Source organism: Malus domestica, chromosome 12, assembly GCF_042453785.1.
Source record: "Malus domestica chromosome 12, GDT2T_hap1".
In the NCBI taxonomy this organism is placed as follows: domain Eukaryota; kingdom Viridiplantae; phylum Streptophyta; class Magnoliopsida; order Rosales; family Rosaceae; genus Malus; species Malus domestica.
Genome location: NC_091672.1, coordinates 2123852 through 2138195, shown reverse-complemented (window position 1 = coordinate 2138195; position 14344 = coordinate 2123852). Strand labels below are relative to the sequence as shown.

Sequence of the window (14344 nt, the reverse complement as noted above, 5' to 3'; positions counted from 1 at the left end):
AGATGATCCTCCTGACCAATCATTGTGGGTCGTTGGATGAAAATCCAACGGTTATAATTATTATAACTTTAAAATGATCTCCTATTTGTAACCGTTGGAGTTTTATCCAATGGCCCACAATAATTGGTCAAGAGGATCCTCTCCATCCCTCCAACATACCCCCCATTATTTTATTGTTTAATTTTTAGATTACCAAATATATATACTAAATAAATAGTTATAGTTCTCAAAAAAACAAAAATATATATACACACACACACTAAATAAATAAATAAAAGTCGAAATTCCATGGACGATCGAAAATTTAGAGGAGAAGCAGACTGGGTCCCACCAACACATCCCCATGCAACTCTCAACTGTACACGTGGCATCCAGCGGTATTCAACAAAATACTTGGTTACTCTCTCACTCCACCCTCTCTCTCTCCCCCCGATTTCTCTGTTGCATCACTCACTCACTCAACGTTTCTCCCGGGAGGCGAGTTTCGAAACTCCGCAAAACGAAACGGCTGCTGCTGCTGCTTCGAGATCGATCGATCCTTCTCGCGCGCTTCGGTCGATCTGATAACGAAAGGAGGAAGAAGAAATGGTCTCGACTCTCTCGGGGATTCGCTTCCCTCTCCTACCTTCCGCCTACACCTCGCATTCCAGCTTCAATGGCGATCGGAGGACCTCCGGCCTCTCTCTCTTCCTCTCCAACACCTCCTCCTCTCGTATTCCCTCTCTCTCCGTTTCTTTTTTCGTTTCGAAAAAATTGATATTCGAGTTCGATTTCTCTGTTTCAATCGGCTGCTTCGATTTTCTGTTTATTTTTCAGTAATTAATTTTTTTTTTTTGTTATATAATTCGTATTATTATTGTTTTTTAATTTTAGTTTTTGAAGTTATGCGTAGATTGATTGATTGTTAGTGGTCACCCTCTTAGAGATGGAGCTTACTTGGATATGCTGTGAGCTTTTTTGGAAGCTTGGAACAGTAATGGAGACTTATGCTTTTTTGAAGAGGACAAAAAAGCATATGGATTTCGTTTATGGATTATATGGACGTAATGCCTATGCTTTTTTTGTGTCCGATAGCAATTTTGAATTTAATTCTTGTTGAAAAGAATTAAAATTTTAGAAAAAAGGCATTGTTTTAGTCGATTTTGTGCTTAAGAGATGAATTTATTAGCTTAAAAATGATTTCTTTTATTATTATTTCATACTTTTTATTCGATGTTTGTGGTGTGTGTGTGTGTTAAGCTAAATTGATGCACGTTTGCAGGGAAGATCTTTGTTGGAAAGCCTTCGTATGATTCTAATTTGCCATCTTTAGCGGTTACTGCATCGAAGAAAATGCTTGTTCCTGACAGCCAGAGTGATGGCTCTTCGTCTTTGAAGAAGGAGCAGTCGGGAGCTGCAAGTACAGTTCCAGAGGATCCTCAGGTTTATGATACCCATCTATATGCATACCAGTTATGTTCTGTGGTATCAATTAAAATATTATGCTTTCAATTCAAAGGTTTTATTGGGTGTGCAGAATGCCGTAGCTTAGTCAATTTCCTTGTGACATCTTGGAGGATCCCGCATAACATATTGTTGTACTGTGTATGTATAATTTTTGTTTAGGTGATTCAGGACGTAGATAATGTAGCAAAGGAAGATGAAGAGAAGCTTGAGGATGCCCCTTCATTAGTTGTGGCCAATGTTGATGACGCTGAAGCCAAGGTTGAGGACACACCTCGTCCCTTAGAAGTGAAAGCAAGTACTGCTACAAACAAAGCAACAGGAAAGACAATTCCACCGCCTGGCAATGGGCAAAAGATATATGAAATAGATTCACTTTTGGTGGGTCACCGTGATCACCTTGATTACCGGTAGGATGCCCCTTCATATTTTAGTTTATGATTATAATACATATACAACATGAATGGATGATGGCCTAAAATTGAAAAAAGAGTAAATAAATTGATTAACAGCAATGTCGCTACCCCTTTCAAGCAAAAGGGCACATGGCAGCTAGCTGGTTAGTGTAACAAGTGCAAGATTATTTTTGCTCCTTTAGTGCACTGAATTATGTTTCTTTCTTTTTCTTATTTCCGGTTACAAATCCTTCATGCTTTGCTTTATGTCCAAATTAGGTTCATAAGGCTTTAAGTAATTTTGTTTTACGATGGTCAGTTATAGACAATACAAAAGGCTGCGTGAGGAGATTGACAAGTACGAAGGTGGTTTAGAGGTGTTTTCTCGTGGCTATGAGAAGTTTGGCTTCACACGCAGGTATTACTTTTGGCTTTATCTTCTGGAGTCCACGTATTTTCCATATTTTTTGAGTAGTTTACAACATTGAATACGTACCACATTTTTAGTTGTTTTTTATTTTGATATGGAATAGAAATTAATAGGTAAATATGCTAATAGGGCGTCGATGTATAAGGTCAGATAGATCATAGAGCAGACGAGAGAAAGGTTTTTCCTTTGACTGTTTTGAACTGCATACTGGCGTTATATTAAATATTGTGTTACGATTAGCGATTTCATGCTCTCATCCACCTTATTGTGGCAGTGCCCTTTATCACCTTCTTAGCTAATTATTGTCCTTGTTTACATCTTTGTATTTATTCTGTGGGTAATATCTTTTGTTATTTTTTATTTTAGGGTTCCTTTTTCAATTTCCCATAGTAATTTCCATAGTTTTTGGTTTAAAACTAAATTATAATTTGTCAAATCTTTAATGCTGATTATTATCTCTGCTGGTTTTTCAGTGCCGAAGGTATCACTTATAGGGAGTGGGCACCTGGAGCAAAGGTTTGTTTTCCTTGTCTGGTGTTTTAAGGATTTTACTTTTTGCAGTTAGTTACTCTCTCTATAAGGGTGACTTATTGAGACCAACAATCATAGACACGATGTGCTTACTAAGATCCTTTCCCCTTATTTTGTTGTGAGGAGTATCTTGTCATTTGATGGAAGGTTTTATTTGACCAGTTTAGGTACCTTAATAAGGTTTAATCTCATGGTTGCCGTTTCTTGTTGTCCTTTTCAGTCAGCATCACTGATTGGAGATTTCAACAATTGGAACACGAATGCAGATGTGATGACTCAGGTATGTTTTTGGAACTGTAGCAGTGGGATTTTCAAGATAGTGGACAAATGAATTACATCAAGCCACATGATTAATATTTTTTGTACAACATCATTGCTCATGTACCATATGTGAACAGAATGACTTGGGAGTCTGGGAGATCTTTTTGCCAAACAATGCAGATGGCTCACCTGCAATTCCCCATGGTTCTCGAGTGAAGGTAATATTTTCTGTGGATAATTGTATGTCTGGTTTTGCTGCTCTTTCTCTATTATTGTAATGCTTCATAATCCAGCGAATAAAAAGAGGACTTATTTTCATCTAAGTAATCCTTAACTAATTTGTCTGTTGACTTGTCTGTAGTGATAATTTCAAAAAAGAGCTTGGTTATACACTTTTTTAATTTGTTCTCTTCTAGAAATTATTGTGGAGAATGAACAATAGTTCAAGGCATACTACAATTGCAAGTTTTGTCCATCTCATGTTATTGCCATAAGATAAATTTGTGTAGTTAATTCAGTATGTTATGTGAAATTGCAGGTCCGTATGGATACTCCTTCAGGCATCAAAGACTCGATTCCTGCTTGGATCAAGTTTTCCATACAGGCTCCAGGTGAAATCCCATACAATGGCATATACTATGATCCACCAGAAGAGGTATGTTCTTCGGAAAAAAAATCAGTTATGCTTGATACTGGTAGGGATGCGGGGGCTCTGGGTAGAAGAAAGGCTGCAGTAAGGTAGAAATTAAACCATAGGATTGAATCAAAATTGAGCAAATGTTTGTGATATTGGAGAGGGAATGATTCCCAAGTCATTAATGATTCTTAGGATTCTTATACTGGTTCTTTGATTTATCATAGGTTTCAGTTGGGAATCATTCCCTCTCCAACATCACTTCATTAATTTTATGAAATAGTTAAGACAGTAAATAGGTTAGTCTGCTTCATTTACATGTTCATGTTTCCTATTGTTGTTCAACTTTTCAATGGGTTAATGATACTCGCATGCACTTCTTTTCAGGAAAAGTATGTATTTCAACATTCTCAGCCGAGTAGACCAAAATCACTTCGCATTTATGAGGCACATGTTGGAATGAGTAGCACGGTGTGCATCGTAACCCTTCTAGCTTATTCAGCTAATTATTATGTTCTTGCACATTAATTTTTAATTCTTCTTTTTGATAAGCCTCACCTTAGGTGTGCTGTAGATCAGTAGGATCTTATTTTTAGAATCTGCTTTTAAAGTTCTTTATTTTAGTGCAGGTGGTCATAACTTAAGATCCTTGAGTTGGGAGTTCAGTTTGGCATGCGCCTCACAAATGAATGCTCTAGTTGTGGCCGAAATTTTATGACCCATGTTTTAACATGTTAGACAAGAATAGTATAGATGATTCGGAAACATCTTTTTATATCTGTCATCAATAGTTCTAACAGCATCAACGGCATTTTTTTTGTATTGAAATCTATCCACATGAAATCATCCAAAGTTCAAGGGGATTACTGTGCCACAGAGCTGTCTTAGATCTCTTCTTCCTTTTGGTTTCTAATCACTTGTTAAATTTTATTCCCTCACAGTACCATTAACTTTTGAGTTGCAGGAGCCCAAAATTAACACGTTTGCTGAATTCAGAGATGATGTGCTTCCACGCATTAAAAAACTTGGTTACAATGCTGTTCAACTCATGGCTATTCAAGAGCACTCCTACTATGCTAGCTTTGGGTATTGTCCTTTTAACATATGCTCCAACTGTTTGTACTCCATTTTATCTTTTGGGAAAATATATTTCTGTTGAAACAAATGGAATTTCTTGTGAGCAGTTGATGTTTTCTAAAAATAAAATTGAAATTTTTTCTGTTTGTGGTGCAGGTACCATGTCACCAATTTTTTTGCTCCTAGCAGCCGCTGTGGAACCCCTGACGATCTGAAGTCTCTAATAGATAAAGCTCATGAGCTTGGTCTGCTTGTACTCATGGATATTGTTCACAGGTAATAACTAATTGTTCGCAGCAGATAGGACTTAGGTTCCTGGACACATCCATGGGTTAATCATATTCAACATTTTTCACATGCTTAGCAGAAATACTGATTAAGTTTCCATAAATTTCTTTTTATACTTATTGTACTAACTTTAGTCTGTTTGATGTATTACTCCACCTATTTGTATTGGGATTGACGATGTCAAATTCTTTTTTCACTCTATCCTATTCAAATATTTTGCACGAATCATACTTCTAGACTGAATATTACTTGTTAATTACTATGAACTTATTTGTCTAAATATCTAACTGCTAAATATGTAACACTACAGCCATGCATCAAATAACACATTGGATGGTTTGAACATGTTTGATGGAACCGATAGTCATTACTTCCACTCTGGGTCTCGAGGATATCATTGGATGTGGGATTCCCGCTTGTTTAATTATGGAAGCTGGGAGGTATGTGCTTTTGTGCATTCTTTTCTTTAAATAGTGCACTGTGAGAGATTTGGCCTTAATCTTTTGCTTTATCCTATGTTTATGAGGTACTGATTTTAACTTTTCATGTAGGTTTTGAGGTATCTTCTTTCCAATGCAAGGTGGTGGCTGGAAGAATACAAGTTCGATGGGTTCAGATTTGATGGTGTGACTTCAATGATGTACACTCACCATGGATTGGAGGTACCATTTTAGATTTTACTTTGTCTTCTACTATGGGTATCTGAATGACTCATATGCTATTCAATCTTAAGTTTCACTGAAATAATAAATGTTATGTGTACGTTTTGTTTTGGTTGTGTTTCATTTTATTTGCCTTTAAGGTCCTACAATTTTTTATGGAAAACTTCCTTGCTTATCTATCGTCAGCATATTTGACCCAAAAAAATCTTTTGTCAGCATAGTTTTTCGTTGATTCTGATGTCCAATATCAGTTTCAGTATTCCCATTGGTACCTCTGTTGCTACATATGCTACTACAATTCGAGTTTACTTTCAAATGTCCAATGACAGGTTCTTATATTTGTTTATTGGTTGAGCTTGCTTTAGGTAGCATTCACTGGAAATTACAGTGAGTACTTTGGGTTAGCAACCGATGTAGATGCTGTTACTTACCTGATGCTGGTTAACGATTTGATTCATGGGCTCTACCCTGAAGCTGTTACCATTGGTGAAGATGTATGTTGTCTATACCCTTTCATAAGTAAAGTTGAGCATCCTTTGTTGCAGTTATCTCCCAAGTAATGAATTTAGATTTCACAGTGGACTGAACTGAAATAAACTGTTTACAAGGTTTGGTAACTTGAAATAAGAAAAATAAAATATTACCACTGTTATATAAGTTCTACATTTTTTTTTAGTTTTTTTTTTTTTTTACTATTTTAATTTTTCTCTCATCCACTTTCCCCCAATCCTTAAGACATGGAAGTTCATGTAGTTTTACAACTATTTCTATTCAGATGAGTATTTAATTCAGCTTGTTTTGAGTTGATAACATTTCAATGTTTCTCATTAGAAATGAAAATACAGCCAGGTTTGAGTTTCAATCAAATTGACCTGTCGAGTTTGAGGAAGGTTTTATAGAGGAGCTCATTGTTATATTTAGATTTTAGAAATAATAGCCATAAATATTTTGAGCTTTGAATCATCACTCATTAGCTGATTTAACAAGTCAAATCTGTTTTTCCTGTTCAATTGGTTTAAAATATGATGAAAATGCTACTTTTATAGGCTGTTATACTGGTTATGCATATTTCTACCTTTACAGGTTAGTGGAATGCCAACATTCTGTGTTCCTGTTGAAGATGGTGGTGTTGGATTTGATTATCGCCTGCATATGGCTATTGCTGATAAATGGATTGAGCTCCTCCAGTAAGTTGCGATACAAAAGCATATCTGCTCCATTTTTAAAGTTAGAAAGTCTTTTATCTCTGATGTAGGTGGCATTTGTGAAAAAAAACTAATTAGCTTTGGTTGACATTGTCGCATGAAATTTGATGTAGGAAAATGGATGAACAGTGGCAAATGGGTGATATTGTTTTCACACTCACCAACAGAAGGTGGGGGGAGAATTGTGTTGCTTATGCCGAAAGTCATGACCAAGCTCTTGTTGGTGACAAAACAATTGCATTTTGGCTGATGGACAAGGTTATACAAGTTTTCGTTGCATTTTGCATATCTCGTAACTTGAAGGATGTGTATACTTTGGTTTCTTGTATTAGAATTATTTGTCTAATATTCTATGCTTCTCTCAGGATATGTATGATTTCATGGCTCTGGATAGACCATCAACTCCCCTTATAGATCGTGGAATAGCATTACATAAAATGATTAGGCTTATTACTATGGGATTAGGCGGAGAAGGATATCTGAATTTCATGGGAAATGAATTTGGACATCCTGGTAAGATTAGGCCAAAATGTGATATTGTACATCATCATTCTGTCGAGCTGCCATTCATTTTTATATTTGTGTTTATTTTTCTCTTCAGAGTGGATTGATTTTCCAAGAGGCGTTCAACATCTTCCAAATGGAAAAATAGTCCCTGGGAACAATAACAGTTTTGACAAATGCCGACGTAGATTTGATCTTGTAAGTTCTTTCTATCCATGAAGCATGCCTGTTAGTTTATATCACTTTTGTGCCTCAACATTTTGGTAATTATGTAACAAGAATTTGTGTTTAGTTCAGATGGTGGCTAATTGAAGCAATGCATGATTCCTAAGAGATTTTTCAGTTGTGCTGAAAAACTGAAGAGCATGATGACATAATACAATTAAATGCTACTTGTAAAGGCAGTAGAAAATTACTAACCGAGGTCAAGTTGATTGGTAACCTAATAGCGTACTCGTGATACATACATCAAGATATATTGATCTTGACAGTGCTACTACTAGCAAATTACTAAACTATAGAATCTCTCTGTTGAGCAATCTCTTTTATGTTGCACATGAAATTCTTGAAGTACTATCTCCTTGTCGAACTTTGCATATCCATTTCCATATTCCTGGTTCTTTTAAGGGTATATTGGCCTTACAGAAAATAAATTGTGCATAACCTTTGTCGCTTCTGATTACATCGTATGTTTTCTGAATTGTTGATTATGCTTGACCAGGGGGATGCAGAGTATCTAAGATATCATGGAATGCAAGAATTTGATCGAGCGATGCAACATCTTGAAGAAACCTATGGTGTAAGTTTAGTCAAACGCGTACATGTACTTAATTACTTAGGGCATGGGTTGTGCCATATCTGTTAGATTATAGTATGAAAAATTGGTCAACTGCTGATGCAGTTCATGACTTCTGAGCATCAATACATATCACGCAAGGATGAAGGAGACAAAATTATCGTCTTTGAAAGGGGTGACCTGGTTTTTGTCTTCAATTTTCATTGGAGTAACAGCTATTCAGACCACCGAGTTGGCTGCTTAAAGCCAGGAAAGTATAAGGTATTTCCTCTAAAAATTTCTATGAAGCCCTCATAGCCTAATATACTATCTTTCCGCGCTTTCACATTTTCTTTTTAGAATTGATCTTTATTGGTTAAGTGCATGTCATAGAACTCCTCTTCGCTTATTCTTTTCATATGATAACGCTGTGTTTCTTCTTCCAGATTGTCTTGGATTCAGATGAAAAGTTATTCGGAGGCTTCGATAGGATTGATCACAGTGCTGAGTACTTCACTACTGTAAGAAAAATTTCCTTTGGATCTTCTCCAGTGCTATCATGTGTAGACTTCGGGTGAGTACTTCCCGGCTGTAAAATATTACTAACCCTCATTGTGATCTGCAGGATGGGTGGTTCGATGAGCGGCCTCATTCTTTCCTACTGTATGCACCTTGTAGAACAGCCGTGGTCTACGCCTTCATAGAGGGACCTAAAAAGGCTGATATCCGACTCTAATTCAGTTCCGGTGCTCAAAATGTCTACATCCTCCCGCACTCCTAAAACCAGACGCCCTGTACATTAGCTAATAAAAGTGCCGTCAATGTGGAATTCCGCTGCCGCCTTCGGCAGTTATGCTACGCCAAAGTCGGAAGAACGAGGTTAACAAAGTAAAACCAGAACTTGAAACTGCTAAGGTGAGAGAATTTAGGCAGAAGTTTAGGAGACCAGTGTCTATCATAGGCCTATGAGAAAGTAGACATACATGGCAGTTTGTTTTCCAAGCTAGAGATTTTCTAATGTACAGATGGAGCATGTAGCTGATCGTGGTGTTACATTAGTTGGCAAACATCTGGGCTCGCCGAGTTTTGTTACCGAAAATACGATGAGTCCTTCGTGCTTGGATGGTTGTTTTTTCTTTAAAACGATGTAAGAGAAGAATTTAAACTTAAGCGCATGAGAGCGAAACTATGTCTTGACCAACTGGTCTAGCTCACAACGGAGAATCACCTTAACTTGAAAAGTGAATTGCAATTGCACATCTACGAGATAATGAGTGTTAAATTTGTTTTGGTTAAAACATACACAGAACTCGTCCAGTTAAAGTAAAATAATGAGAGCGATTTACACAAGCAACTATAAGAAGCTTGCCGGAACTGTCTGATACGGATGATAATTCAAGTGCTGATGAAGCTAGCTTCGGAGGCAGAGGCGCGGGGCAACCGATGTAAGACGCTGGTTGGCGACGAATTGGAGTTGGAAGAGGACCGCAGGGCCTCTGCAAGTGGTCCTCCCATGGAAGCCATTTGGTTTGTTGCCCACCCGGCTGGCCAATTCAAATGTGGTTGCCCACGCTCAGCATGGCTGTCCTGGTGGCCTGGCTCGACCCCATTGCCAGTAGACAATTTCAACGACACATCCGATGAGGTAGTTCCACGTATCGAAATGGAGAGGCTGGTGGCCGAGTTCATTGAGCTAGCATTGCTTCTTGCATTGTCGAGTTCTTGAAGCTTCCCCGGCCAGTCATCAAAAAAGGGCCTCAACACATGGCTGTCGGATTTTGCACTAGCGAAGACCTCACTGCAGGGCCCGAAGAGGCTCATATTCTCAGGTTTGGCCTCTGAAGAACTAAAGTTGACATGAAACACTAGCAATTACGGGCAAGAAATCAAAGTAAAAAAAAGTTTTTGAGCATATAAATAGAGCATCATGTACTTTTAGGGGCCCATGAGATTCCATAATTAAACTACCTACTTTATTAGCGTGCCCTCTCGTCAATGTTAGCGAGAAACACTTAAAAAGTAGCACACAAAGGAAACAAAACCCGCCACCACCTATTGTGCAATGACGATTAGTGTGTTTTATTTTTCTTGTGTGTTTGATTCTTGAAGTGTTTCATACCAACATTAGCCGTTGTCACTTGTCGAGGACTACATTAATTTAATTCGACAAGTGACATCGGTTAATGTTAGTGACATTAATTTAGTTCAAATTGAATTAAACCCAAAAATAATAGCCTTGGTGGTGGTGTTTACTACCTTTGGTTGAGATGAAGAAGATCAATCGAAGGGGATGATGAAGACCCAGAAAGAGCGAAATGGGTCCCAGTAGCGGATGTATTGGTGACGGTGGTAGCATTATTAAGACTAGTGCCACTCCCTCCGCCACCAGCGGTAGTGGTGGCGGCGGTGGTTGTGGTGGCAACTTCCACAGGCTTTCTTGAACGGTTTCTGCCACGGTGCACATGGCGCTCACAGTACTTCTGACCTGCAACCACATCTCTCGAGCACCGCCATTTCTTCCCATCTGTCCTCCTGCACCTCGTTGGCTCCGGATCCATGGCAGCTCTTCCCCAATACCCTGATTGCAACACTGAAAGATAATACACATAATGATTTTTCATTAATCTCCATGCTCAACTCACTCAAATCTCAGCAAACCTGGGCTTAGAAAGTTGACTAGAGCAAGTTATGTACCCAAGTTCAAATCTTCCTCCCCGTAATTTAGATTAGATTAGAATATTAATCCACTAAATGAGCATTGTTTTCTTTGAAAAAAAAACGATATTCTAAACTACTCTAATTTATGAAAGGAGATTCGAGCTTAGGGGGCAAGAGACGAGCACGCTACTCTAACTAACTAACCTAACCCGCGTTTGCAAATCAAATTGGCATTTTAAATAGATTCTTATTTGTGACAGATCTGAATAATAATATTTGGTTTAATTAAAGTTTGGAGTTAAAAGTACACATACAAGCAGGTTGAAGGTGAGGGAACTGTTGGAGAGGGTGGTGGAGGAAATAAGGAGCAGAATGGAGGCTTTTCCTGATTGGCTGAAGAAGCTCCGGAGGAACAGCCGCACCGGCCACCATGTACCTGAATATCAAAGCCTGCAGCTCCAGCTCCTGCCACTGTGACAAGCTGAAATAGCTTCCCATTTCTTCTACAGAAAACAATAATTAAATTAAAAGATTTGAGCTTTTAAAAATAAAACTTGAGAAGAAACAAGAAAAAAAGACCAGGCAAGAACATCAACTTTTCTATTCAAAGAATCAAACTTTTTCTTGTGGGTTGGATGTATGTGTGTGTGACTGAAGAAAGAAAAGGGAGAGGTTCAAGAAGGAGATAAAATCTTACTGGGAAATCTGGAGGTGGCAGGTGAGGATTCAGAAAATGCTGCTGACAGGATTTTGGTGTTGGGTTCAGGAACAAACAGAGGGAGAGCATACCCAGCAGATGGAAGCTCTGAGTTTTGATGGGGATCAAGGTCAAGTTTTGGTATCTTTGCAGAATGTTGTTCCTCTGACTCATGCTGCTGGGTTCTCCATTGCTCAAGGTGAAAGTCCATCTAGAGAGAGAGAGAGAGAGATGGGGTGGGGTTCAAGCTTGGTCTGTTTTTCTGTTGTGGTGATTAGTTGTTTACTGGGTGAGATTAATATGTTGGGTTTGTTGGGTGTGGAGATTGTTTTTTTTTAAGCTTTTGGCAGAGGTTCTGACAGAAAAAGCCTGCAAAGTTTTGTTTAAAGTGGAGTGAAGAAGCCTGAGGCACTTGAGAAAAGACAGCAGACAAGACAGATGAGAGATAAAATATTAGTATAGTATAACCCAGAAAAGAATTTTAAAATTAATTAAAAAAATTGGAAGAAAACAGATAGCTAGAGCTAGAGAGTAGAGAGAGAGAGAGAGGAAGAACCCTGCAGACTTTCTGCCTCACTGCAAATGCTTTGGAAATAGCAGAAGGGTGTTTTTATTAGGAGTAAACTGTCGGTTTACCCCCTGAACTTTCACCTCACTTTCGATTTCCCCCCTGAACTTTTCCATTGGAAAATTAAGGACTCAAACTAATTTTTTTAGCCAATTTGCCCCCTACCGTTAGTTTTTCATATATTCCATCCATATTTCCGTTAAGTGAGACCATGTGCACAACATGTGAGGGTAGTTAAGTTATTTCACTCTTAAAAATGATTAAAAAACTAAAAATAATAAAAAAAGCAAAACTTTCCCTCTATTTTTTCCCGCTAATTCCTATCCTCGATTTTATTTTTCCCTCTCGTTCCTATGCATGAGAAATGACATATGGTGTTATTGTCTACCATTTTTATTTTCTCTAACAAATTAATAATTTGACAAATGCTAATGGTGCTATTGTCTCCAAAGCAGTGCATTAATATAAGAAACCCTAGTCTTTTTAATGGACATGTTTCTTATATTAATGTACTGCTTTGGAGACAATAACACCATAAGCATTTGTCAAATTATTAATTTGTTAGAGAAAATAAAAATGGTAGTACATGCTTCAAAAAAAAGATTAACTTAGCTACTTATGAAGACAATAACACCATATGTTATTTCTCATGCGTAGGAATGAGAGGGAAAATTAAAATTGAGGATAGGAATTAGTGGGAAAAAATAGAGGGAAAATTATTATTATTATTATTATTTATTTTCAGTTTTTAATCATTTTTAAATTGAAATGACTTAACTATCCTCACATGTTATGCACATGGTCTCACTTAACGGAAATATGGATGGAATATATGAAAAACTAACGGTAGGGGGCAAATTGGCTAAAAAAATTAGTTTGAGTCCTTAATTTTCCAATAGAAAAGTTCAGGGGGGAAATCGAAAGTGAGGTGAAAGTTCAGGGGGTAAACCGACAGTTTACCCTTTTTATTAGGCTTGATTTCTAACCCAGGACCCAAGATCCATTTGCATGATATAATGAGAGAGAGAAGAGAGAGAGAGAGAGAGCAGTTACATCTTCAACCTTTATCACTCAGCTTTCGAAGTTAATGTTCTTTTCTTCATAGTTCCAGTTGGGAACAAAGTATGAACATCTTATATGAGAAATATAATTTATGAGTAGCATTACGGTTTATTAGCATTTATCTTATTCGTAGGTAAAACTTTATGTTATATTTTCAAAATTGTATAATTAATATTTAGCTATGATCGATTGAGCGCGTAGATTAGTTCAAATTTTGAACATCTCACTTCTTTAGATCAATTGAGAATAGAAATTAAAAACCCCACAAGTACTCATTTTATACTATACTCTATCTCATTTGTCCTTTTTCTTTAATTAGATTCTTTTACTTTTGTGGCGAATTAATATCTATTGCTTTTTTTACCAAAAAATAAATAGATTTTATTGCTTTTTTCACACATGAAGAGATCTCAATTTTTCAGAAAGAAGAACTACTACACTTTTGTCTTTTCTTTTGAGATCATTTGAACAAATTTAATAGCATGCATGCATGTTCAAATCTCTGAAGAAAAAAAATAGGAAAACTTATTTTAAGCTCTAAAAAATACTATTTTTTAATAATATTGTATGCAAGACTAAAAATTAAAAACAGTTCTTTGACTCATGTTCACGTTAGCTTATACCTCACGTCAAATTTAGTTATTATTTATAAACTTTTTTTTGTTTATAATTTGCCTATATTACTCTTAGGTAAAATTGTTATATGGATCAAACACCAAAAAAATTGAAAAGCAATCATAACTAATGTATGAGCCTACGAATCAAAAATGTTGAAATTGTCGGAACTAACGAACTAAAACATAAAAAATAAAAAATAAAACTGGACCAAATTGATCATACCGAATCAATCGAATCTAAACTATACAACTCACCCAATGTACTGAATCAACTGAACCTAATTGTACATAGAACCAAACAATGCAAATTCAATACTACCACTTAGTATTACAAGTTAGTGATATTCATCTTCATGAAAAGTCCTAGGTTTGATTATCACCAAATGCGATGTTGAACCACATTGAGGCTAAACCCACTTCTCCCCCTTTTAGTGATATTAATATCGTTTGTTAAACAAAATGCAAATTCCCCACTATGTCTTTTAACAACCGCTTGGTATGCATGGTAAAAGTAATCATGTCTGCCTAAGACAATTT

General features: G+C 36.9%; 2 protein-coding genes across 4 annotated transcripts; one reads left to right on the top strand and one right to left on the bottom strand.

The window, feature by feature from the left end:
* Positions 1-402: 402 nt before the first annotated feature.
* LOC114820093 (1,4-alpha-glucan-branching enzyme 2-2, chloroplastic/amyloplastic) lies at positions 403-9406 on the top strand. 2 transcript variants are annotated; one of them, XM_029090330.2, is made up of 22 exons: positions 403-712; positions 1262-1422; positions 1606-1853; positions 2158-2256; positions 2742-2784; positions 3020-3079; positions 3198-3278; positions 3599-3715; positions 4082-4165; positions 4659-4780; positions 4928-5047; positions 5370-5499; positions 5611-5721; positions 6087-6215; positions 6805-6908; positions 7040-7184; positions 7292-7439; positions 7528-7628; positions 8152-8229; positions 8332-8487; positions 8652-8726; positions 8831-9406. In XM_029090330.2, the coding sequence occupies exons 1-22, from the start codon at positions 586-588 to the stop codon at positions 8939-8941; spliced, it is 2550 nt and encodes an 849-aa protein (XP_028946163.2). In that variant the 5' UTR covers positions 403-585; the 3' UTR covers positions 8942-9406. The 2 variants fall into 2 exon arrangements, with proteins under 2 accessions (XP_028946163.2, XP_070665062.1); XM_070808961.1 differs by having other exon boundaries at positions 408-712; positions 1615-1853.
* A 28-nt stretch (positions 9407-9434) lies between these two features.
* On the bottom strand, positions 9435-12172 carry LOC114820094 (growth-regulating factor 3). Of its 2 annotated transcripts, none has more exons than XM_029090331.2 (4): positions 11561-12172; positions 11178-11366; positions 10462-10795; positions 9435-10051 (listed from the first exon to the last, which is right to left on the bottom strand). In XM_029090331.2, the coding sequence occupies exons 1-4, from the start codon at positions 11769-11771 to the stop codon at positions 9601-9603; spliced, it is 1185 nt and encodes a 394-aa protein (XP_028946164.1). In that variant the 5' UTR covers positions 11772-12172; the 3' UTR covers positions 9435-9600. The 2 variants fall into 2 exon arrangements, with proteins under 2 accessions (XP_028946164.1, XP_028946165.1); XM_029090332.2 differs by having other exon boundaries at positions 11178-11363.
* Between the last annotated feature and the right edge of the window lie 2172 nt (positions 12173-14344).

Excerpts from the sequence above, each read along its gene's own strand:
- LOC114820093 (XM_029090330.2), top strand. The coding sequence starts at position 586 with ATGGTCTCGACTCTCTCGGGGATTCGCTTCCCTCTCCTACCTTCCGCC. Across the intron at positions 4,166-4,658 it reads ATGTTGGAATGAGTAGCACG|GAGCCCAAAATTAACACGTT; the intron begins GTGTGCATCGTA and ends TTTGAGTTGCAG. Across the intron at positions 7,185-7,291 it reads CATTTTGGCTGATGGACAAG|GATATGTATGATTTCATGGC; the intron begins GTTATACAAGTT and ends TGCTTCTCTCAG.
- LOC114820094 (XM_029090331.2), bottom strand. The coding sequence starts at position 11,771 with ATGGACTTTCACCTTGAGCAATGGAGAACCCAGCAGCATGAGTCAGAG. Across the intron at positions 11,367-11,560 it reads TGCCACCTCCAGATTTCCCA|AAGAAATGGGAAGCTATTTC; the intron begins GTAAGATTTTAT and ends TGTTTTCTGTAG. Across the intron at positions 10,796-11,177 it reads CCCTCACCTTCAACCTGCTT|TGTTGCAATCAGGGTATTGG; the intron begins GTATGTGTACTT and ends ATTATCTTTCAG.